At 36.0% G+C, this 26,869-nt stretch overlaps 1 protein-coding gene across 1 annotated transcript; it reads right to left on the reverse strand.

Annotated features, from left to right (window-relative positions):
* LOC150087246 (uncharacterized) lies at positions 1-26,628 on the reverse strand. The gene is made up of 3 exons (XM_090371906.1): positions 26,469-26,628; positions 14,936-15,071; positions 1-1,114 (listed from the first exon to the last, which is right to left on the reverse strand). The coding sequence occupies exons 1-3, from the start codon at positions 26,499-26,501 to the stop codon at positions 33-35; spliced, it is 1,251 nt and encodes a 416-aa protein (XP_090228032.1). The 5' UTR covers positions 26,502-26,628; the 3' UTR covers positions 1-32.
* Between the last annotated feature and the right edge of the window lie 241 nt (positions 26,629-26,869).

Here is a 26,869-nt window from a genome sequence, read left to right on the forward strand (position 1 = left end):
AAAAAAAAGTCTCTGGTGTGTGAAGTTAATTTTCAGAGAATCGGCTTGACTCCGTTCACACTATCTGTAGTACTTTTAGTCTGGGCGGTGATAACTTTTACTGGATATCCACCATCTTCTTCAGAAATCTGATCTGGTGTAGAAAAGTTCAATAAAGACTGCCTGTAAACTTTGAAAGTCGACCGAGCAGCGTGTTCAGTGGCTCCATCTAGTGGCCTCTCCATCAAACCTAAATCAATTGCAGACATCTGCTCTCTTTCTGTAGGTTGGCTGCTTGTCTTACGGAAAAGTGAATCAAATATGGCTTCCTGGGTGGAAACTGTGGAGAGTTCCGTCAAAAAATGGGTGATTTTATCCAGCTCCAAGAATTCGGGATTTGGTATTGGTTGTAAAACGGAATTTGTCGATAGCTCCATTCTCACAGATGCAGTTGCAGGTACTGCTACCTGATTAGCTATACTTGACGTCTTCACATTGAGATTCTCTACTTCATTCCTGACAGAGGGCGATTCGTACACGCTGGTTGCGGAAATCTCGGGGGTTTCTTTATTAAACTGCGACTCCCGACTCCATTCCGTAGGCGTTATATAAGATCCGCGATTAGGTGTTTCTGTATAGCCGATGCTATTCAGCGTCTGCTCCACCGCAGTGACCTCATTGCTTCTCATCCCGCGTTCTTTTAAAGTGGTCTCTCTAATATCGAATAAAATTTCGCCGTTTCTTTCATCACCACCCTTGACATTAGCTGAAAACTTTTCATCGGTAGATGGCGCCACCGATGTGTACTCATAGTCGTTTGGCGAGTCAAATTTGGTAGCAGAAGTGAAGGTGTATCTCTCCGTCCCATAAGACGTCGAGGTATTATTCGTTAATGTAGAATTCTTAATGACACGAGGTAACCAATCCGGGAAGGTAGGACTAGGAGCCGGACGGGGAGCAAATACTTCAAGATAAATTATGGCAAACACGGAAGCTGCAATTCCAAGCCCACAAATAATAAACAGAGCCAGTAAAACAAATTTAGTAGTCTTATAACACCATACACTGCGCTTCAGGCGACGTATTTCTGAATTTGACCACCGTCTCTTCAGTTCGGAGGAACTATCCAAGTAATCTGAAAAAAAGAAAACGAAAATCATAATATAATGTCCATGAAATAGGATAGATTTCAAAATAAATGGAATATTTTAACTTAATGTTTAATACCCGATAGCGTTACTATCATAAATTGAGAATACATCATTCACCATTGGGGTCCCGTTGCTCTTCTGATTTATGATTGAGTCACCCTTAATCGTGAAAAAAAAAACAAGAAAAGAAAACTGCCTAGCTGGTTATTCTACCAATCAGCGGTTTATTGAAGTGGCAAGAGAGTCAAGGTTAAAGAATTCAATCTCATACGCGACGACCACTATATTTCAGCTCACATTCATGCTCTTGTTCCAAGAGCTACGTTCCGTTAACAAGTAGAGTTAATGGACTTCGATTCTTTATAAAAATTATTGTACGCAGTAACGTTACATTTCAAACACGTTCGATTTTCCTTAAATTTGTGCAATTTATTTTTCTGCGATTAATAGAAATCAAAACTAAATAGTGTACAGTATACATGTAGTTATCTCCTTATCAATTACTAAAATTGATACATGCTGAATTAATTATATAACAATACACGGATTGTCTAAAGTTAACAATACTGCGTTAAAACTAAACTATGGATTTGTGTCCTCCATACAATTTATACGGAAAAAATATGATTTCTTGATTTCTCTTGGTCCGATTTTAATGAAATTTAGGATAGCTCGACAAATATTTTTAATAGGGTCAAATATAAAATTTGATGAAAATCCGTCAGGGCCGGATTTTACAAGTGGACGGGTAGACAGACATGGTGAGGGTAATAGGCGCATGTACACATACGCAAACACCCTTAAAAGTTAGTTGTTCCGATTACTTCCAGACTACTAACATTTGTAATAGTACATCCACTTTTACCTTTGAGATTTTATGTAACCTATTCAAATAAATTTCATTTTCTATTTATGGTTCCGAAAACATTTACCAGCTACAATAGCTTTAATTATGCTATTAAAGCGTTTCTTGGCATATTTTGCGATTTTGTTTCACTTACAGCTACTTGTGGTAACTTTTTTTAATTCAGTTTGTAATCGATTTATGATGTAATATTTTAAGTTTTTGCATACTAAAGTTTATTTGCCTTATCAGTTACTGTTTTTGAAATCTTCGCGTATATTGATTGGTTTAGTTTTGGTGCCTTTAAATCAATTATATAAAACATTAAAAACGAAAAAACCCATAGGTATTGTTCTTTAACAGAAAGCACTGACATGTGAATTTGAATCAAAAATTTAATACTGAAACTTATTTTAGTTTGGATTTTTGGCTAGACTAAAGACATCCACAAATACTTTGTGACGTAACACCCAAGTCTATTTCCTTTACTACTGGTTTTAGTTTAACTCCAAGTGTATAAGTTATTTTGCGGTTACTGTTCCCCAGGTGCAAGACCTTACATATTGCTGGATTAAAGCAGTGTTCTCCCCAGGACCTATTGAATGGATGCATCGTCTGGTGAATTTGACTGCCAGTAGAAATACCTACAATCTAATTTCACCCATCAAAGCTAGTGGTGCTGCTTATCACATAATTAGAGAAAAGATAATGCAACTAGAAATGCTCTTATTCTTAATTTTAAATTTAGTTCAGTATTTTTCTCAATTGGAATTTAATAAAGTTAAGGGAATGGCAAAATACTAAAAGAATTGGATGACATATTGAATTAGATTAGTATAAAAGTGAACTATCACCACACACTGACAGGATATTGTTTTAAATTCAAAGGACCAGTTTTTCTGTGGAAGTAAACTGATTCTACATTTCCAAACTTAAAAGAATTAACCTGTGGTGTAATAGTTTAAAGGATTAATTGCATGAATTTGCATCCAATAATGAATTGCAACCAATTTCATTGGGCACACACACCATTAATGAAAGCTACTAAGACAGAATTTATGTACAACCTATTAGTCTGGTACCCTTTCCTCCACAATGCAGGCAATCTGTTCCTCACCAATTCCTCATCTGAAATTGACTTTTGTGGAAATTAGCTGATAGATTCTCTTCTTACTGTGACTAGAGTGCTAGATGAGTTAACTAAACAGAACTCCAAACACTGGGAACATATTTACTATGCTGTGATCAGTTTTGAACCTATATGCTAACTATTCGAATAAATATTTAAACAGACTTAGAATCTTTACGAGTAAAGAATCAATATAAAATTCTCTCCATAGTTCACTGGCTGGGAGTTCAGGACAGAATGACAAATATTCATTGAATGTGTCTGTCTTACATGGTATAACACACCAAATTTGAAGTTACAAGATGGAATTGTCTTCACAAAATTCCAGTCACTAGAATAACTTGCTATGAAAATTCTCCAGAAGCTACTCCAGAGCTTGCTTGTATATATGAATATTATGAATGGAATTCTGTAATGAAGTAAATTAAGAGCAAATTGAATTCTGTAATATTACTTTGCTTTAAGTAACACCTTTAAAAAAACCAGTCTTTTCCAGATCACTTTTATTAACACTATTGTATTTTTTGTCAGATTTATTTACAAGCAGTTCTGAGAGTGAAGTACAATCTTGGTACAAAACTCTGCTGAAGAGGGTAACTGTAGAAAAGATGCCACAACTACAGGAAAATGAAGTGAAGGTATGCATGTCTTAAAATAATTTGAGAATGTATATTTAATGCAGTTTCATGGCTAAGTATGGTTTAATTGAAAAAGTGAACATTAAGGCCTACTTTGTAAATTCTACTCACAAGGGGAAACTCCATTTAATTATCAAATTAGAAGTAAAATTTACAAAAGTCACATTTTCAATTTTGTTCACTTTCTCTTCCTGAAGATTTCTTTACGATTCTAAATCACAAAATCCATATGACCCTGTTTTTGAATTTCCAAAACAGAACTGGATTTAATTTAGTAAACAATTTAATTTAGTAAACAGGTTTTCCAAACACAATATAGCAATCACTATCAATCTCTTTATTTTGAAACCAAGAGATATTTTATTTTTTTTTGGCCTACATCTGTTCCTTTTACAAAGTCAATATTACATATTTAGGCTAGTGATGGGCATAATCATTTATATTCAAGTTAATTGAGTGAGTGAGCGAGTAAGAGACAGAATTACTAAAGTGGTACCAGCATTTTTAGTTTTGATAACATCAGATTAAATCCCTAAAAGCATTATCTTCACTTTTCTTGAAAAATTAGTGAATTAAAATTGACTAATCAGTCAGTGTCCTAATTCACTAATTAGCACATTGATTTCAATAACTGAAATAATCAATTACTGATTTTTCAATTATGCCATCATTAATTTAGGCCCACTGAACTCTTCTAGTCTGAAAACTACCAGAAATATGGAACAATTGTTTTGAAATAACATTAATAATTTTCATTTATTCATAATGCTCGAAGAGTTTCCTAGAACATTTTATAAGTTATATAATATACAGCAATACCCTGCATAGCACTGATAATTGGTACCAAAACTATTCCGTGTTATGTGAAACCATGCTGATTGAGGTATAATTAAAGGGTTTTAATTGAATGCATACCAGAGAAAGTCTACAAACAAATTATAATAAATCTATAAACAATTTACACTTGATAGCCAATTAAAAGGATTTGAAACTTAAAAAAAATTTAAAAACTTTATTAATGAAAAGGTAACATCATGAGAGATGAGAAAAAGCTTTAAAAAAGCAGTTGTTTATTTAGGTATTTTAATAATGAAGTGTGGTGAGGCCATCTCATCTTATTTCTCTGTGTACAAGTCTTTGTAGCATCGAATCCCATCTTGTAAAGTTTGCTGTATCTCGATGTTACATTCAACATTCGGATCTCCATTCTTAAATCACCTCGCAGGCCATGTCAACCCCCCCCAAAAAAAACTCCAATTCTGTTGAAAATTGTTTTGGTGGCACTTCAGTGTTATCCACTTGAGAAGTGTTTTCCCTCTTCTCATATGCAGTTTGCTCATCAGTTTCAAGATGAATTGCATGTGAGTCAGTGCATCTCGTTAGGATGGAATTAAGAATACTGAAGAACACTGTTGCACCTGACTGCATGAAGGGAGCTATTGTCACATGTGCATGATAGACAGAGTTGGCACTGCAGCATATGTATAGTACCTTTCTAGGCTATTGAAAGAGTTTTAATATGTACGGTAAATTTGTACGTACGTAAATTTAATATGTACGTACATTGGCAGTGTCCAAAGTTTCGAATCAAGTCTTTTCCGACCTTCACAATGTCTTCAGAAATTATCTGAACTTTCAATTCAAAACCAGCGAGGTCATTTACCCAATGGGGCAAACCATGTTGGCAAACAGAACATATGTTGTTGGCAGTGATTTCTAGCCAAGATGCAGATATATTTTCGATCGTATTTAAAGGGGTAAAAAATAAATTTCGAAAAAAAACTGTCATCTCGTTAGGATGGAATTAAGAATACTGAAGAACACTGTTGCACTTGACTGCCTGAAGGGAGCTATTGTCACATGTGCATGATAGACAATAGAGTTGGTACTGCAGCATATGTATAGTACCTTTCTAGGCTATTGAAAGAGTTTTAATATGTACGGTAAATTTGACTTAAACTTAATTGAAAACCATGTTATAGTGAAACCCATGCTGTTTGAAGCTGTGCTAAGCGAGGAATTTCTGTATTCTCACTCAGAAAAGAGAATTATGCAATTCCTACACAAAACATAAGTTATCTGTAAAATGGAAAAAAATATGCCAATCAAGTACCTCAACAAATACAAAACACCAGTCTTTCAATTATGATCAGAGAAAGCAAAAATGAAAAATGTTTTTAAACAGCAAAAAAGAATCAATTTAAAGTTATTCCTCTCACACATATCCAATGCCTAAAGTGGACTTTAGTTCACATTACACATTTAGTTTATTGAATCTGGTAAATTAGATCACTGTACTTTGTGTATGCAAAAGGGTAAGAAGGTGTAGAATACACATGGCAAGTTTATTATAAGCACAGAAATAGCCTAGTTATCCAACAGTATCAGAATGAGAGGTGCCAGTTACAGACATCTTCTAGATGGATGAGCATTGCTCTTATATCTTGACTACATAATTAACTAATGAAGTTGAACCTCTTGGTGAGGTTGCACTGCAGTTGCATTTCCTTTGGCTTAATTTTAAAATAACGTTCATCACTGAAACTTATCACCAATTGTGCCTTTATCAAAAATAATTGAAAAGTCAAGCTTAATACTTCTTCATAAATACATTACAACATTCACTTTATTCTAATCTTAACACCTACTTTTTCACCACTTTGATATTTTCTGGGAAACCATGACAGATGGATAGATCAATTATAATATTAATACATCTGTTCTAGTAACTGATACTCTAATAGCTGTGCAAAGGACAGACTACAGCAGTGCCTTTGGCACTTGACATCATGAAAACAAATGTTGCCTTGTTAAATGCATTTTCTTCAGGATTTTCTTTATGAAGGTACCATGATTTAATAAAGCATGTATTTATCATAAAGCTTAGCTGCAGCATTACAAGGGCTCACATCTGGTAAGTATGGGCTTGGCCCCAGGGTCTTGAGCTGGATATAATCATTCTTCTCTTCCTTGGTGATTCCCTTCTACTTCTATTTTTTTTTTTTTTTTTTTTGGCTGGTGCAGCAAAATCCTCAGGCTTCCTTGCACTATGGCTAATGATAATAATGTCTGGATCAAGCATGGCCCACAGCTGTTGTCAATATTTTAGAATTTGAAGCAACTTTTAACAGAAAAGTAATCACTTATAAAGAGCATTAAACTTATTTCTTAGAAATAAGTTTAATCTTAGCCCAGTCAGCATCCAAATTCTTTCCAGCTCCAATCCACATTTGGAGTCAATTTCCCAGTTCATCTTCAAAAGATAGTGTGGCTTCTCAAAAATTCTCAATTTCTAATCTCAAAGTGCCATCTAATCAAGTACCAGTTAATTCACTAACAGCTAGAAATTACATTACTTTTTTTTTTCTTTTAATTAAGGTTTGACTAGGCATAGCCAAACCAGCACTGCTTCTGATGTCAAAGTGGCTGCTACATCTGTCAGATTAGTGTAAATATTCCAGATAAGGAGTCAAGATTATTCTGTGGTATATTTATATCCATTAAATATAAAGGGGAAGACAGTGGTCAAAAATGGAATACAAAAAAATAATTCAAAGCTGTAATATTATTCTGTTATATCGAAGTTGGTGGCCAATCATACAGGAGAGTTGTAAATGGCAAGTAGTTCAATTTGAATAATAAGAATGTACATGCACAAGGATTAATGCAATACGGGAATGAAATATGATACGAGCATGAAAACCCATCGACAATAGGCCAACAAGCCTTGAAATAGGCACTCTGGGTGGTGGTGCCAACTGAGAATAACAAGTCTTCTCTATTAGTGAAGCGTTACTTAATTGTAGTGCAATACATGGTAACTCATTGTGAAGCTGAGGGAAGTTGAGCATTGTGAAGGTAGCCACAAGAAGATACAATTAAATTGATGCCTTGACACTACAATTGTAGTTATTTTTCTAAATATGGTGTATTTACACTGATATTATATATATTATATAGAATAATAAGAATGGAATCCAGCTCTACATTCTTTCACCCACAACCAGAAGGGGATTAAGGTCGGCTGAGGCCCCGGGCACAGAAGAAAATATTGGGCCCCTTAAAAAAAAAAAGAGAGACAGAGAAAATAAAAATACATGTTAACCATTTTTTTAAATAAATAAAAAATATTATGTACTATTAATGTTTTATTTCCAATAATAAATTGAATACAATATATGTATTATATTCGTGTCTTTTTTTCAGCCCCTCACAGATGTTTCATTTTTCTAGCTACCATTGGTAGCCTATCAATGAAAAGAAAATATAAAATTTTATAGTCTGATGATTAGAATACTAGAGAAGAGATTTTTCGTTATAGTGCAATAAATTAATGATTAATTAAAATTCAAAGATTATTCATAAACTACGAAAATTCAGGCACTGATGTAACAGGAATTAATTTTATCTTAATATAATTTCAACAATATACGCGTATATCGTAAGTCTGCACTGCAGGAGAACCTTTGTAAGTACAAATGTTCTACTGCGCATTTGCTCCTTTGTAAGGAGCAAATAAGATTCTCTTGTTCTGATGAGCGGTAGTGCAGCCGCGTGGGGCCTATGCAGCGTAGTATGTGCATAGTAATGAAATAATGAAAATAAGCGAATATAAACATACTATCAGGTTTTACCGCCGATTGTAAACTTGTATGTAATTAAAAATTGCACATATGAAACCAAACTTGGTGTCATTAGAAAAAAAGTGTAAAGTTGGGGTTTTGAGGGGCCCTTCAGAAACCAGGGCCCAGGGAGCGCACCCAGTGCGCCTGCCGTTAAATCCACCTCTGCCCACAACCACATGGGCAGAACAAATAAAAAGTAGAGTACAGGTATATATTGTTTGTAAAGTGCTACTGCTTCATCTTGGGTAAGGGTGGATGTACACAGTGCTGTCTTAAAATTAGCAGAAGATATACTCTATGAATGTTAAGTATTTTAATATTTGTTTAAGTCTTCCAAAAACCAGAAGATATGCTATTTACCTAAAAAAAATAGCCAGGAGGTATATGGCATATACCATCCACTATATCCCTGGATGTATATCACCTCATGTTACAAACACAAGCATTAGAGAAACTCCTTAAAGCTGCAAAAATCAAAAAACACCAATTTTGGATGCCAAGGTTGTTTAATCAAAAACAAGGAACTTCCACAGTTTATGATCATAGTTCATTAGCACCAATGAAATTGAACCTCTTTGTGATGTTAAATGGTATAATCACTATCCTCCAATGCTGATAGGAAAAGACCCAAATTCAAAACCCATCAGTAACGCGAGGAATTGAGTTTTTTACATGGTTGAGTTAGTTGGTCTTAGGCAAGGGTAGCATGGTTTTTTCTCCTATAAATGTTGGTTTTTCATCCAGCAAACTGACCACAGAACATGTGCAAGTTACAGACATGTATGGTGCAATATGGCCTAAGTTGCTGACGTGCCTAAAACAATGCAACAATCACCAATGAACTATCACTTTCAAGTTATGCTTTGCATGTGATTTATCAGTGTGGCAAGTATTTCCAAACACTTAGTTTCAGCAGTTATCCCACATGAAATAATTTACTTGAAAACAAGTAAAAATACCTTGAAAAGGTGCTTTAGCTTACATGACATCCAGATGACAATCCTTATGAATTTGTAACAAAAAAAAAAAAACAGGAACTCTTTTTGCAGTTACTTTTCAAACATTTCTGGCATCCACCAGCATTTAAAAGTTAAGACAAATACTGAACAATACCAAATGATGTAGAACAAATAGAAAATAAGTAAAAATGCTGCACCACAAAGAACAATCTAAGTATCCAACCTCCATTGTTGGTCTAAGTTTAAATACTTAGAAAAATCAGCACAACAAAGAGGAACCAAGTGGAGTGGAAAATGAAATATGCTATGCATGCAGATTATATATATATATATATATATATATATATATATATATATATATATATATATATATATATATATAGAAAATCTTGAGAAATATAGTCTATGGGTTCCCATTAACCATATCAAGAGCTATATTTAACTTTGCAAATTAGATCAAATCCCAGTGAGTTATGGTAATTATAGAAGGATTACTTACTAGAAGAACGGATATCCCTCAATATTAAATATTACCATAACAGTAAAACAGAAAGAAAACCAACAAAACATACATAAATAGGCTTTGGAAGACTCCAGCATAATAATAAAGGATTAGTAAATGATTGACTGAAAGAGTACTGTGATCAGTGGTTCAGTAAGTTTAATTTTGTACTATGATATTGTTTAACATAAGTACGTCATTACTATATAGCAGGGGTGGGCACGCATGAGGTCAATGAGAGCCGCATCCGGTTTTTCATATATTATAAAGAGCCACACCATAGTTACATAGTATTAAATATTCAAATTCAAATTTAATTTAATTTAATTAATGATTACATATTCTACACGTCTTAAGTGTATACATATATAAGAAAATATAATTAAAAGAAAGAAAATACAAAATAATTATTTCAAAATTTTAATAATAAAAATGCATTAATTAAAAGTATAACATTTAACGAAGACCTTTGGTCAAATTTTTGAAATTTGGCGTCGTTGTTATTATTTAGGAGCATTAGCAACTAAGGCCATATTGCTCTGGGGATATGCGGTGGTCATTCCCTGACCTTTCCGCATCCTCTGTATTTGGTGGTGACGGGCTCGAACCCCGGTCTAATCAAGAAGCGTGTGCTACGCACTGCTGCTCCTGCCCACCTGGCTACGGAGGCGCCGACATTTGGCGTAAAATTTCTTAAAGCTGTTCGCAACAATTCAGTGAAATGATGATTGGTCAACTGTGAACGATATTTCGACTTCACGAACTTCATTGTGGAATACAAAGATTCACAGCAATATGTTGTACCAAAAATTGAAATTAGACCGCTGCAGTTTTCTTTAAATGAGGATATTTTGATTCTGGCACGAGTTTCCAAAATTCAATTATAGAAGTAGATTTGTGCTGCATTTGCAATGCCTGATCCTCTTTCATCTCTAATAACTCCAATTCCCCAGCCACTTTTTCAACAAGTATTATTTCAGAACTTGTAAATCCATCTTCAATAATATCACAAATAAATGGGTTCACAAAATATGCAAATGTGATTTCAAATCTTCAAACCTATGTTTGAAATCTGCTTGCAATTCTTCCAATTTTTCTTTGTATTCGTCTAACTTTTCTTCTTTGATATTAATTATATTTGCTTTTACTCGTGGAAAATGATTAAAAATGTTCTTAAGATCGTACACAAAAAGCCGAGGTTTAGCTTCAAAACTAAATACAGTTTGTGACAAATCAATAATTTTTTCCTTTCCTTGTAAAGCCAAATTAAGTGTTTGCAAATGTTCTATAATGTCTGTAAGGAACGTTAAGTCAGAAAACCAAGTTTCATTTTCTAATTCTGGGTATTTTTTTTTTTTTTTTTTTTGTAAATGTTATGATGGGATTTAGGAGTTCCACAAAACGGCCCAAAATATTGTACGTTGACAGCCATTTTACAACACACCATAGGGATAAATCATTGGGAAATTCATCTGTTTCGTCATTCATTCGCAACTCTTCTAAAAAGTTCTTAAATTGACTATGTGTTTTGGCATTTGTTCTAACTAAATTCACAATTTGCAAAACAATGTTCCACACAATTCCGTATTTGAAGTACTTCGCTATGAGATGTTCGCGGTGAATTATGCAGTGAAGAGGTAAGAAACGTGGAATTTTAGGATCGTTGTTTAAAAGACCAATGAGACCTTGGTTTTTCCCTATCATTGCAGGCGCTCCGTCAGTCGCAACACTTACAAGTTTCTCACGAGGCAATTCAAACCTGTTCATCACTTCATCAAGCGCATTTCTAACATCTATACCACGGGTTGTTTTGATAAGAGCTACTAGGTCTAACATTTACGTCTGCAGATACAAAGCGGACAAAAACGGCCAATTGTAGAACGTCCTGAATGTCTGTAGACTCGTCGAGAGCTAAACTAAATGCTGTACAATTTTTCAAATCACACAAACTATTTTCAACATTTTTACTAATTGCACCAATACAACGCTCAGTTGTACGGCATGACATAGGAACCTGTGCAATCAATTTATGCAGTTTTGTATTATCTGGATCCAAAACTTTAACCACTTCTTCCAAGTTTCTTTCAATAAATTCTCCTTCTCCATATGGACGTTTGGCACGAGCAATATTCCAAGCTATCAAAAAACTAGCTTGGTTTGCTCTGTCATCTTCGCGACTAAAAGACAAGAGTCCTTGTTGCTTATGAAGACCAGATTGCAAGGACTTAAGTTTCTCTGTTCGCAATTTTGAATTGAGTGGATATTAAGTTGAAAAGTGGGGATGACTTACTTCGTAATGTCGACGTAAATTACTTACTTTGTAGTTTGCAATTGTAACTTTACAAATAAGACAATGACTTTCCATTATTGTCAATAAAAGCAAAAATTTCTACCCATTCTTCTTGAAAGTTTCTATTTTCTTGTTCGTATTTTCGTTTTTTGATATTTTCTGAGGTCATGTTATCAAAAAATTTAAATAAATTTAATTCCAAAGTTTGAAATTGAAACTCTTATGGGAGGTTTGGTCACATTTTCTACCCACTCCCGGTGTAGTGTTGCACAAGTCCGCTGATGGTGCCAGCAGTGTAAATGCGCGCAGATTTATTTATAATCAAAATAAAAATAGCAAAATATCTAGACAAAAAAAAAAATTAAACATAACATAAAATCCATATAACAAAATATTAGTTACTTAGTTAATTTAACAAGATTCAGTGAAAAAAGTTCTGAAATAATAATAATAATAATAAAAAAACGGATTTAAATTTTCAATGGGAGCCGCACTTAACTCAACGAAGAGCCGCATTTGCCCACCGTTGCTATATAGTTTAATTTTGGTTTGTCTCAAAGTGTGAACATCTCATATTGTGAAATCCTTCACTATGAGATGAAGAGACAAATAAGACTTCACCATTAGTGCATTGGATGTGCATAAGTATGCTAGTATTTCTGGATTCACTTGAACTTAGGGGAGATTGTAAATGTAGTCTAGTTCTTACTGTAGCATCCTGATGTTGAGCTTGGGTGTAATGAAATTCATATGACCAGTCCTTCAATTCCAACCCATGGCATTTTTGCTGTTATGGGCTTTGCATCAGGCATGAATGTAAAAATTCACTTATTTTCACCGAGTGCAATAAAGATATATTATTCCCAGTTAAATATCACCATCCAGATGGCTCTGTTTCAAAGCTATCTGGCCTCTCAATGGTGGGGGGGGGTACAAAAAGTAGAAGAATTCACTCAGTTGTGACCTAATTACATAAAAGGAGAGATGGCAAAAGGTGCTAGAGAGGCCTTCATCCTCCAGTGGATTGAAAATGACTGATTATGCCAAAAGGTGTACTACTTACACTAATAAAAATCAGCTCACTTTGGGTACCTATCCAGCCACCAATGAAAGGCCAAATATCTTCAAAATTGTGCCATCTGGGTGATGGTACTCTCCTGAGAATAAGTAACAGACTTCTCTAAGGTGGTAGTGTTACTTATTCAAAGAATAAGGAGAAGGAAACTTGAAGGACTTCACAATAGTGCCTAACATACTCTTAAAATTCAACTACATAGTAATGATGCAATTGTACTAATGGCAGTTTTGAATTTTATGTTCTATGAGGCTTTCTTACCTGAAGTTTTATTAGTTTAAAAAAATTATTTGTCAAAGCACAACTACTTTTGTAAAGTATTTATGTTGCTCCATGAGACAACTTAATCATAATGACATGTTACAGTATGTTATGAAATATTGTATATGGTTTGCATATACTTGGGCCTTAGTATATTATCCATTTCCTAATACACCTTGGCCTAAATGCATTAGGAAACAGTGTATAGCCATGGCAGTTCATGCTATTAGCTATGGTCCTAATAAAGTGGCCAGGCAGTGTATTATATCTGGAAAGAATCCTATATTAATTTGATACTGCTGTGAGGCAAACCCTGTACTCCCCTGTTCTATTAGTATCTTGCAATTATTTTAATTGCATGTTAAGTTGTATACAAGTTGCATGAAGAAGTCAGGAAAATTGTCTTAAAAATGGAAACAAAAGCAAATTATTTGATAGAAAGAAATCTAATCCCATATCTAAGCTAATAACTGAAGAAAATAATCAAAATCATCACAAATTCAGAATTGCTGCAGAGACTTCAAAAATTTAAGAAAAATTTTGGGGAAACTGAGCCCACAAGCAATACAATTGCACTCATAATGGACCAGAAGTGCATACATTTGAACAACTGTGGCTCAAATCAACTTTATCTTGTGAGCTCCTTTAACTTTATGTGCTCATCATCACACAATGCAAACAGATCTTCCATAATCAGGTGGATCTAATGTATGCCTTCATCCAATAAGAACTGAATAAAGGAAAGCTTTAAAGGCCCAGAAAACCAAGTCTTTCTGGAACTAGCAATTTAAGTCTAGGAATATAAAACTTTGAAGTTTGAGAATTTATCACCCACATTAGCACAAGCCCTTAATGAAGTAATCCAGACTGAAATTTGCGGAAACTTTCAATGTACAAAGAACAGCCTCAAATGATTGCTCACATTTGAAGTGCAATGAGGCCATTTTAAAATTAAACAAGCAGGTGTATAGACAATTGTTAATTATACCTAGGTTCCCAACTGGATTCCATCAAAACTTGTTGGCCTCCAAAAGATTTAATGAAAGATGGGCAGATAAAGTCTGAAATGAAGATTGTATATTAACTGTTTTAATACAAATTAAGAAATATGAAAGATTCAAATATTACTAGAGCTATTTTACAAGGTGTTTCTGCAGAATCCTGGATCTCTAGTGGGATCTCAAAAGGTTCTTAATTGTTTTTCTTAATTTTTATTTGATTTATACTCTTGTATTACTCTTTAATTTCTTGTTAGTTTTAAAGATGAAGGTTCTGCACAACTCTCATCAACCAAGGTACCATCAAATGGCCACCAAGTTTACTTGATTTAATGTCCTATAATTCTTTTCTGTGGGTGTATATCAAAGAATGTACAGCAGTAAGCATTTAACTACTGTGAATCTTCAGCATGCAAGTGTCAGAATGAACGAGCAGACTTTAGTATCTTTGTCAAAAAAGGGTGTAATATTGAAGTAGTCCTACCTGCTCCAGGGATACGGGGTCTGCTTCTGGAATGTGCCAAGGCCTGCACAGCCACTACCTGCAGGTCAGTAAAGGTGATTGGCAGTGTTGCTGCTTCTGACCAATGATCAGAGTTCGGATACAATTCTAAGGAATCCTGAAAGACAAAAGCACCGACTTGTTCAGCAGGAGTACACACGAGATCATGTTTATAGATTTACTACATAATTGTATTTATTAGTTAATTATTCCACCGTTAATTATTTTTAATACTTTATTAACCATAAGAAATAAAATGTCACTATACACTCATTAGTATCTAGTAGTTTTGATTTTTTTTAAGCCTCAAGTTCTGCTGTTATTGGGATGTGCTTGTGGCCCATTACAACTCAAGATCACGTATCCCCTCATGAAAGCTCAAATGGAATTGGCTTCGTACTGGTCCAGTAACTGCTTTAAAACAAACATGTTCAAAGCAAAACTAGTTACAGTCAGGAGCAGGTTAAGGTCGGTTGAGGCCCCGGGCGCAGAAGAAAATATTTGGCCCCTTAAAAAAAGAGACAGGGAAAATAAAAATACATGTTAATATTTTTTATTTATTTAAAAAATTGGTTATGTACTATTAATGTTTTATTTCCAGTAAAATTTGAATATAATATATGTATAATATAATTAATAATAGCATAATAATAATCAAAGTTTTGAACTAATATGTTCAACTAATTTGTTGGGGTTTTGCGTGGGCCCTTCAGAAGTCGGGGCCCAGGGCGCTCGCCCGGTGCGCCCCCCGTTAAATCCGCCTCTGGTTACGGTTGCTGTTACTATGCAGATCCAATTCTGATAGGAATTATCTCAGATGTCTGGGATCTTTAAAATAGGATTAAAGAGAGTAATCACGACTACTTTGATACCCGCGATGGCAATTTGCGGAATTATCCCTGCATATTCATCTCTTCCACCAATCAGGTGACGAAGGTCCTCGTTAACTGTAAACACTGCTTCTACTAGTCCGCCGACAAGTATTTAAGTAAAATTTATATTTCAGAGCCACAAAATCTAAGTGAAAGGATGCTTCTGTTTTGGTTTTACGGAGAATTGGCAACTGAGGTCCTGATGCGCCAAACCAACGAAAGGATGCTGCATTACTGGTTCATGTTTTTACTAAAAAAAAAAAAAATTTGAGTCCTTCGTGGCAACTTAGTCGACACGATACACATTACCATCTGTCACTAGTTTGGAGGAGTTTGTGTTCGATTGCTGTCGACGACTGGAGGGAGGAACCCCCATCCCCATGCTGAATTATTCCGGGGGAAGAGTCCCATAGAATTGCTGCAATTGCACAACGGCTCGTGAGCACACTTCCTCAGACAATCTGTTGTGAATATGACCAGCAATCTCCGGTGCCGTTAAAATAATCTAAATATATTCAGATTGGAATGCAGTATTAGTCGCTTGCAACCCGTTTATACGATTAGCAAAACTGAAATCTGATATTCATGTACTCTAACAAGTTCCGCCGACTCTCACAAATTTCTCCAATCGATTACAACTACAGCGATTGCCAGGCATTGACATATTTTGTGGAATCACGAGGATTAGAACACGTGGAGGTCCCCACGAACTGGAGATGTGCAAATGTAACTCCAATTCACAAAGGGGATCGAACGGGGACACGAGTAATTACAGACCAGTTAGTTTAACTTCTGTTCCGGGTAAAATAATGGAGTCACTGGTTAAAGATGCATTACAGGATCATCTAGACAAATCTGCAGCAATAATTCAGACAGCTTAAGTTTGTTAAGGGAAAGTCTTGTCTGACTAATTTGATTGGATACTATGATGTGGTTACAAAGGAACTGGATGCGAAAAATTGATGTCATATACTTGGATTTCAGGAAAGCTTTTGACACTGTTGCGTATGGAAGACTACTGTACAAACTGGAGCAGAATGGTATTAAGGGTAAGTTGCTACAATGGATAAATGGGTGGTTGAGTGGGAGAATAGTGAGTGGTAATCAATGGAAGCTGCTCGTGGACTAATGTTATTAATGGAGTCCCACAGGGTTCGGTGTTGGGCCCACTGTTGTTTTGTATATTTATCAATGATATTGATGAAGGTATATCAGGTGTCGAAGTTTGCAGATGATACAAAGGTTGGCAGGGTTGTTAATGACAGTAATGGCAGTGTGCTACTGCAACAGGATCTAGAAAATTTGGGCAGATGGAATGAGAAGTGGCAACTGAAGTTTAACATTGACAAATGCCAAGTATTGCACATAGGTAGAATTAACCCCAGAGGAACGTACCAACTGTGTGGTACTACACTTAAGGTGGTAGAAAATGAAAAAGACCTTGGAGTAATTGTGCAGTCAGATATGAAGTTTTCTGAGCAATGCAGACAGACTGCCACGGCAGGTCATGGGGTTTTGTCAATGATATACATGTATAGGAATTTTGCTAGCAGGGAAAAGGAGGTGATTGTCCCTCTGTATAAGGCAATGGTCAGGCCACGCCTTGGGTACTGCATACAGGTCTGGTGGCCTCATTTTAGGAAGGATGTAGATTTACTTGAGCGTATACAGAGAAGGGCAACAAGATTGATGAGGGGAATGAAGGGATCCTCTTACTAAGGTAGGCCTAAGTTCTGCAAATTGCAGCGGCTGGAGACTAGGTACCTGTGAGGTGATTGATTGAGGTGTATAAGGCCTTGAATGGGTTGAGCACGCTGAATTCTGATGGGATTCTTCCACTTGCTCAGATTACGAACCTAAGGGGACAAATTCAAATTGAGGAAAGACAGTTGTAGAATAGATGTGCGGAAATTTTCCTTTAGCCAGCGGGTGGTTAATTGCTGGAACAAACTTTCATCTGTCGTTGTGGAAGTTGATGGCTTAAATAAATTCAAGGAGGAACTGGACAAACTTTTAAAGGGAATGGTTGTGTGAATTTTTTTTTTTTTTTTTTGGCTGATGTTACATAAGTTCGTACACATGCTTGCTTGCATCACATGCCTCTATTACTATGCCCATCATACAAGTTTCCCGGATACTTCATTCCCTGCTTCCCGAAGAAGTCAGTCACTTTCCCTGCAATGGAGATTTTAATTGCGGGTTCTCCTCCAGACAAATATGAAGGCTTAATTCAGGAGTTAAAATTAGTACGCCTCAGAGTTTGAATTCGCTAGAATCTGAGTCACTTTTTGCGTTGGTCAATGCCTTCACCTCATTGGTGAAAATTCGATCAGAGTAATGCAACACTAATAGAAGACCATTCGAAGAAGATCCGCAGTTACAAAACTAGCCACCTGCTTTTATGAGCAGGAAATGATCGCAACTTGCAGGCGTTTGAAAAAAAAAACATTTTAGTTATATGATTTTAACCGAATATCAATGGCAAGATGGTTCTGGAATTTGAGAGCAGCACATAATCCTCACCCACTCAGTTGCATGAACCCAATAATATTTATTTTCGGAAAACCCCTGGAAATTGCTGCTGTGATGGGTAATTTTTTTTTTATGCATTTTTTCTATAGAGCAGAATTCAAATAAAGATTACTTCATCTTTGCGACGGAGTTTTATGCATGCAAACTTTATTTGTAAAAGGGCGTTCACGAGCAATGAGGTAGGTTATTGTGAAAGGCAGGCTGAGCAGGTCAAAGCCAGTGATAACCCATTGGCTTTAACCTGCACTATTAAACTGAAATAAGTTTTTCATATTTCTCAGATATTATGAACTAAAGATGACCGCTATATCTCTAATTCCGACTTGGTCGGACACCCACCTCACCTCAGTGAAGGCACTCGCGCATTCCCACGCAAGTTGTCTGGAAGAGAGAGAAAAAGAACTTCCAACAAATTAATGGCACTTAGCCTAAGAAAAAGCTAATCTGATGGAACCATTCGGCTTCACTAACCAAGTAATCCAGTGTTGAACGGTAATTTGTCACAGATCACCATAAACCAGTTTCAACGAGTTCACTCACGAATGAGGAATAAATATTTGCTATTCAAATAAGCATGAATGGAAACGTCAGTAAAAGAATGAATCTTCCAAAATAATGATAATGCCAGTTCTTCCAAAACTGGCATTATAGCACGCCACTACCCGAGGACATCCCTTTCCAGAGAAAGGGGACAGAGCAGTAAACTATCGGAATCAACAAGATTACATGGATTTATCTTTATTTTCTCCTAAGAGGCACCCGCTTACGGCTACTAACCAGGTCTGTCTTGTAACGCTACGTTGCATATTTCTCTTTTTAGTTCTACTTATCAGTACTAACACGGCTGTAGACCTGCTGCTTCAGTGAAGCTACAGTCTGTTTCTAAATTAGCTTTGTGGTTCGTCCCTATTAATCAGACGAACCAGTTTTGGCATTTTAAAATAAACGGAAACAAATGCAAATTTGCCGACAGTGGGTTTGCAGAGATCGCTGATAAACACTCATTTCTAAACGCACGCAACTCATTAGACATAGCAACTTGCCTGATAAAAATCGCCAAACGTTAAGTCTTTCTTACCCCCTCCCCCAAACGCTGATAAAGATAAGCCGCTAGAGGTAGTGGTCAGAAACATCGTGATTATTCCTCAGTCTACACAGAAGAGTAGAAAGCCTCGCTTACAAGTATGCGCAATACACATTTACACCAAGGTTCCACAGTTTTGTTTAGATGCATAACAATCTTTTACAAGTGGTTTTTCGTTTTATTTATAAATTTAAACTATATACAATGTGTTCTGTAATTGATGTAAGTTTAATCCTTTACAATACCTAAACGTTCATATGCTACAGTTATCTGGAGAATTATTTTCGCTCATTTATTCTCACTCATTCAATCTGCATAAAAGTAAAGGTGGACGGAAAAGTATCAATCAGCTTGAAAAGCCCTGCCTTATGTAATTATACTAATAGCGCGCACATACTCGGATACAGTCAAATTTAACAGGGTGCCTATTGAAAAACATCAAGATGGCGTACAATTTTCAGTGGGTACTTTTATTGAGACAAGATCAGAACGTGCTTAAGGAATTATTTTAGTAGAATACTCTGCCAGCACTTTGAAGTACAATGAAAAGTTTAATTTCCTTGAAACTCTCAAAAGCTTTATGGGTAGGTGATGTATGGGTTAGCAAAGAGTTTGCTAATATGCAAACTGTTTGAAGGTTATGGCACGTTTTATTAATAATAATAAAAAAAGGTATCAACTATAGCAGAGGTGGGGAAAAAATGGTTAGTGCTTTGGGGGAGATTATGAAATTCGAACAAAGTGAGAGGAAAGTCTTTGTTATTGTTATTTGGTTTTTAGGAGCATTAGCAACTAAGGCCATATTGCTCCGGGAATATGCGGTAGTCATTCCCTTGACCTTTCCGCATCATCCGTATTTGGTGGTGACGGGCTCGAACCCCAGTCTAATCAAGAAGCGTGTGCTACGCACTGCTACTCCTTCCCACCTGACTACGGAGGCGCGGAAAGTCTGAAATCCTAGTAAAATTACGAAATTCATTTATGGACACCCATCTTTTGATACGTTGAGGATCATCCTGTTAAATCCAAGATTATAATGGGGGTCTAGGATTCCTTTTTACATATACGTCAACACTAAACGTACTGAATCTGTTTCTGAATTGAAACAGTTTCTAAATATTTGTAATAAGTGAATTGTCACTTAATTCAAATAATGCTAGGACAACATCCCTACAGCGTCACACGTTCACTACTTGAACCGTACCTGGGGCTGTAGAGTGTGGTTCCAACATTAGTTAAATTATGTATTTTATTAGGAGTTCCAAAAAACCCACCTTGGTAATTCCTTTTTGAAACCTCAGACACAGGATTTAACCCTACCATGCTGAAGATCAACTGGCGATTGTTGGAAGTAGGGGTGGTAAAAAAAATCGATATATCGATCACTGATGATTTAAAAACGATAATGATAGCTAGCGCTATGATTATCGATTATCATATATCGCAACTAATAGTTGTATATATCGATATTGATTATCATATATAGTAACTAATGTTGGTATTTAACATACTGTATATCAATGTATACAAGGCTTCCGTAACCGAGTGGTCAGGAGCAGGAGTGCAGTGGCACACGCTCTTTGAGTAGACCGGGGTTCAAGCCCCTGACTGCTAAATACGGTCGATCTGGACCAGCGTGGCAGATTATGGTCCATTTCCCTCAGCATATATTGTTGAGGAGGCTTCCATCCTGCAGTGGGTTGATAATGGCTGCAATTTACTTTTTTTTATATCAATGTATCGAAAATTCATTTATTATACTGTCTAAATTCTTGACCAATCGACAAGATCGCTTAAGGGCATAAAGGTCGGTTTGTTTATTTTGCTAAATGAAAAATCCTACGAGGAGACAACTGCGTGAAGCCAACTCAGTACCGGATAAAACCTCCAGTGAAAGGGATGCGAGCATTTGTCAGTCAAATGAATTGCCAAAAACTTGTACTTACTGAAGTTACTGTTACTTGAACTACCAATAACTTTCGCGCATCCATGAGGTACCAACAAAATAAATCTGGCCTGGCCAACTTTGTCTTGGCAACCAAGGAGCACGCAGGACACCACGGAAGATTCCTTCTATCATAACCCGCTCGTACCGTTGGCATGGCATATTGTCCATCAGAAGGCATTGCTGTGTTTCTCATCAGCAGGCTCGAGTTATCGACAGAGAATATCGAAGTTATTTATTAACGTATTACTTTGATAAATTTCCGATCGTCTTTTACACTTCTATATTAAACGGGCATCTTTTGTACGTACAATTATACATACAATCATGATAGCATATTGCTTAAGTACCAATATTAGCTTAATGAAATTTTACATTGCTCATTTTTATTAAGCAAATAATTTTTGAATCTTTTGTTTTATTGTAACAATTCGAGCCAACCAAGTTTCTCACTCCGCTCAAGGGGGCATCATTAACAACTATACTTCAAATGCTTTCAGCATTTGAAAAACTATGGCCTCCTGGCATTAATTTCTCCGCGGGATCCTTATTTTTAAACGGATGAAATCCATTTCTTTAAGTACCCATGCGAATTGTAATGACAAATTTTATTCCCTCGAAAGGTCCTTACGGTTATGCTCTATTATAAATAAATAGGACATGGCCTACAGCAAGGCTTGATTCAGCTTGCTTAAGCTCAGGTACAAGCATGCAAAATAGCATGACAACTGGGCTTTCGTAGACATCAAGTGCTGCCGAGATGCCGAGGAAGTGCTCTCCACGAAGGTGGTTGCTGTCATTGGTTGCGATGGCCAACGCAAGAACACTAACTGAGTGGTTCAAGTCACTATGAAGTACTGTAGCAATGCCTTGAAGCAAAGAATTGTCAAGCCATAAAAGTAACATTACATGAGCTTACAGATACATATTCTTCAGTAACTTAATTCTTACCAATGCAACTTATGGTTAAGGCAAAGTTTGTTCTGCTGCGAACGTTACAACAAATGTGGTTTAAAAGTGAAGACAGCCATTTGTTATATACACTATAACACCAATTATGTATTTTATTATTATTATTATTAGCCATATGGTGCAAGGAAGCCTGAGGCTTAAGCTGCACCAGCCAAAAAAAAAATTTGAGTACCCTGAGAGAGAGAAAGAGAATCACCAAAAGAGGGAATGATGATATCCAGCTCAGGACCATACTCACCAGATGTGAGCCCCTCGGGTTTTAGGTCTTCATTCACTCCACATACGATGTGCATCATGGATTTGACAGCATTCCGTTTGTAAATTTGTTAATAAACATGTAAAGCAGATTTTTTTTTTCTCCAGCCAAGTAGCTTAGAACCCATTTAACTTTAATAAATAACCACATCAACTAATTTAAATCTGTTGATTATTTCAGAATTGAAATATACAGTATTTTGATCTAATTTTACTGTTATCTCAAAGTTCAACTTGAAATATTCGATTAAAAGTCAAGAACAAATAACTTATTTAAATACTGAAGTCATTGTTGGGGGAAAGCGGAGAGTGAAATACTATTAGCTCTTCAATTAGTGCCAACTACCACACCCAAAACCCGAAAAAGTGAAATGAGCCAAAGTCAAGGCGTGTTCGTTTTAATTGAGGTCTTCAGGGTTTCTCCTTTCATTTTGGGGCTCCCAGGCAAGCCTGAGAGCCCCAAAATGAAATGAGCTAGTGTTGTAGAATTAGTGGGATCCTGAATTTACTTTCCTCAGCGCTGTCAAAGGGATAGTAAATTGTCTGTAGACTTCCGCTTACAATGTACATATTTCAAAGTTAATTTATTAAAACTATAGCCCAAGTTACTAATGTTCCCAGAAACAGCAAATTCATTAAAACACATCCCCACCTCCTTACGTATTGTGCAAATTGGTGTCCAGAATGATATTTACTCAGGTGGGCAATAGGATCCCATATGGGGGGGGGGAACCAAAAAAGTATTCTCACTTGGAACCCCAAAAATACTAAATCCGCTACTGGTTCCAGAGCAGTTTACAACTTTCTTGTTACTATTTTTAGGAAAGCCAATATACTGCGCCAATAGTTATCAACGGGCGTTATTTTAATTTTTTTCTAGCAACGTACAGATTGATAGCGCAAAATACGTATTAGCGACCATGCTAATTACCCAAAGAATACAGTTCGCACCAAACCAACATCGTTACATTGGGGGGGGGATTAACCTAAGCCGTTCCAAATTTATTGAAAAAAAAACACCCTTGTCGGTTTAAATCATAAATAGGCGGTTAATTTGCAAAATTAATCATAATTTACTTCATGAAATTTAAGATAATAATATGACAACTCCATATACAATGTGTCATATTCCTTTTGATAACCCTGACCATTAAAATTGGACGTGTCGGCTTCTCGTATCTAATCCGAATTTCTTTTAATTTATTGTTTTCTAGTCAAGTAATCAAGGAGACAATCGCCCGGTTAGGCGAAACAATACGGCGCCACACAAACTCATGGACATTATGGCTGAATAAATATTCGGAGCCACAGATCCTTCAATGTGGATGAGTATTCCGTTCGATGCTCTTTGGATAACAATCTTGTATGGGTTTTAATGAGTACTGATTAAATGAAATTAACTGCATAAAAACGCAATTAAATGGTATTTCTATGTAGAGGCATAAAAGATACGACAATACCTCCTATTCACACAACGTCTGCTATTCTGTTTGCTTGTTTGGATTTTAATAGCGCATCAGCTACTAGGGCTATAATGCGCCAAAAACCACGTCCCATACAAGATAATACCTGCTATTCGGAGGACAATACTTCCTATTCACTGTAGTAATAATAATAGAGGCATGTGATTCAAGAAAGCAAGCGTATGATCTTTTGCAGCATCAGCCAAAAATAATTTCACACAACCATTCCTGAAGTTTGTCCAGTTCCTCCTTGAATTTAAGCTATCAACTTCCAACTAACAGACGGAAATTTGTTCCAGCAATTAACCACCCGCTGGCTAAAGAAAAATTTCCGCATATTATTCTAGACTGTCTTTCCTCAATTTGAATTTATGACCCCCAGGTTCGTAATCTCGGCAAGCGGAAGAATCCCATAAGAATTCAGCGTACTTACCCATTTAAGGCCTTATACACGTCAATAAGATCACCTCGCAAATGCCTAGTCTCCAGCCACGCCAATTTGGAGAACTTAAGCCTTTCTTGGTAAGAGGGCCCCTTCGTTGCCCTGGCTAATCTTGTTGCCTTTCTCTGTACACGTTCAAGAAAATCTGCATCCTTCCTAAAATGAGGCCTCCAGACCTGTACGTAGTACTCTAGGCGTAGCCCGAACATTGCCTTATAGAAACGGATAATCTCTTTTCCCTGCTGGAAAAATTCCGAATTAGTGCTGCAGTCTTAATTGAATATTATTTCAATTGACAAAACCCCATGACGTGCAGTGGCAGCCTGTCAGCATTGCTCAGAAAACTTCATGTCTAACTGCACAATCACCCCCAGACTTTATTTTCTACCACTAAGTGGTAGTACCATACAGTTGGTATGTTCCTCTGGTGTTATTTCTACCTATATGGAGTATTTTGCATTTGTCAATGTTAAACTTCAGTTAAACTTCAAATTTTCTAGATCCTGTTACGGTTGTACACCGACATTAACAACCCTGCCAACCTTTGTATCATCTGCAAACTTCGACACTAAGCCTGGTATCCAGTACCTTCATCAATATCATTGATAACTATACAAAACAGTGGGCCCAACACCGAACCCTGTGGGACTCCACTAATAATATTAGTCCAGGAAGAGCAGCGTCCGTTGATTACCACCATCTTCCCCACTCAACCACCTTTTTATCCATCGTAGCAACTTACAATTAATACCATACTGCTCCAATTTGTATAGTAATCGTCCATGAGCAACAGTGTCAAAAGCTTTCCTGAATATCAAAATTATTTTTTTGCATTTAGTTCCTTTGTAACCACATCATAGTATCCAATTTGTCAGACAAGATTCTTCCCCAATTATTTATCAGACAAGATTCTTCCCCAATTATTTATCAGACAAGACAAATAATTCAGACACGGCATGGGTTTGTCAGACAAGACAAACCCGTGCTGTGTCCGAATTATTGCTGCTGTCTTGATTGAATATTATTTAAATCCAGTTGAATATTATTTAAATCAACTGGTATAAACATTTCTTAAAACCTGAAATGTTTTCCATTTTACTACGAATCACTAAAAACAATACGAGCTTTATATTATTAAGCCAATTATTTACAAATAATTGGTCGTATTTACAAATACGAAGTTTCAAATGCAACTTTCTATTCCAGTGACGGAAAGCCTCCCGTTTCTCTTACAAATTCGGAACTCACGCATTATTTTTTATTTTGTTCACTTATTCCGTTTCGGGAGTTAATTTGTTTCCTTCATAATTACCAGCTGATGTAGTAATATGTGCAAGAAGTTCTTGACAAAACTTAATGTTATAGAATATTTTCTACGCCTAATATTAATGAATATTAGGCGTAGGCAATAATACTCCTTTTTGTCACGATTGTATGTATGAAGCAACCACCAATACAGTGTATTCTAATGTCGTCGTCATGTGGTGAAAATTAATGTATTCTTCGGGAGCAGCAGGCAATAATTGAAATTGGGAAGAATATTTGCCCTTTTAAGGATATAATGTAAAAAATCTACACACTACGCAATTTAAATTCGGCAATGTGGGACTATCATAGAAAAAGGAATATACAATTTCGTTGTGCTTTTAAACTTATAACCGACGCATAAAAGCAGGCCCCCTGTACCCCAAATAAATTTAACGATTCACAAAACAGAAATCGTACTTAATAAACACTGTGCCACTGAGCACCATGCAAATAAGTTAATTTATCATATAAACATTGGAAAGTAAAATTGTTAATTAATTAATTACTCCATACAGACATCCGCTTTTTTTCTTTTATTACATGGCTGTTTGCCTTGTAATCATTAATAAGCGACCAAGCATTATTTCAAGAGATTCAGGGAAGTGCAGGTATAAACAGGAAACAAATAAATATTCAACTTACCCTTAGTGCTACTTCACGGTTATTTAGGTGCATATTAATTAGTACTTGAATATAGTCTAAACCTTTACATACAAAGCAGAGCACGTCCACCAGTATTTGAATATGCAATTACTTTACGAAAAAAAAAGAAAGTGGCACGTACCACAGAGAAATAACAGCACGTTCGTCCCAGGAAGCAAACGAGATATTATTTATGATCTGCTTTAATTTTAATAATGAAACTAGCGACACCTGAAAACCAAAAAAAAAGTTTCAGAAGTCTCGTGAAAAAAAATTATATTTCAATCCTTCAGCGCCATCTCTAAATAATGATTAATCTGAAACGGAAGTTAGCAATAATTACTTAAAACGACTCTAGCACTTGCAATAAAAATAAAAATTATACATTAATTTTACAGCAA

The sequence above is a fragment of the Mastigoproctus giganteus genome, chromosome 4 (genome assembly GCF_048544385.1).
Source record: "Mastigoproctus giganteus isolate SK-2022 chromosome 4, ASM4854438v1, whole genome shotgun sequence".
In the NCBI taxonomy this organism is placed as follows: Eukaryota; Metazoa; Arthropoda; class Arachnida; order Uropygi; family Thelyphonidae; genus Mastigoproctus; species Mastigoproctus giganteus.

Excerpts from the sequence above, each read along its gene's own strand:
- LOC150087246 (XM_090371906.1), bottom strand. The coding sequence starts at position 26,501 with ATGCACCTAAATAACCGTGAAGTAGCACTAAGG. Across the intron at positions 15,072-26,468 it reads ACCGTGAAGTAGCACTAAGG|GATTCCTTAGAATTGTATCC; the intron begins GTAAGTTGAATA and ends TTTGTCTTTCAG. Across the intron at positions 1,115-14,935 it reads ACCCCGTATCCCTGGAGCAG|ATTACTTGGATAGTTCCTCC; the intron begins GTAGGACTACTT and ends TCTTTTTTTCAG.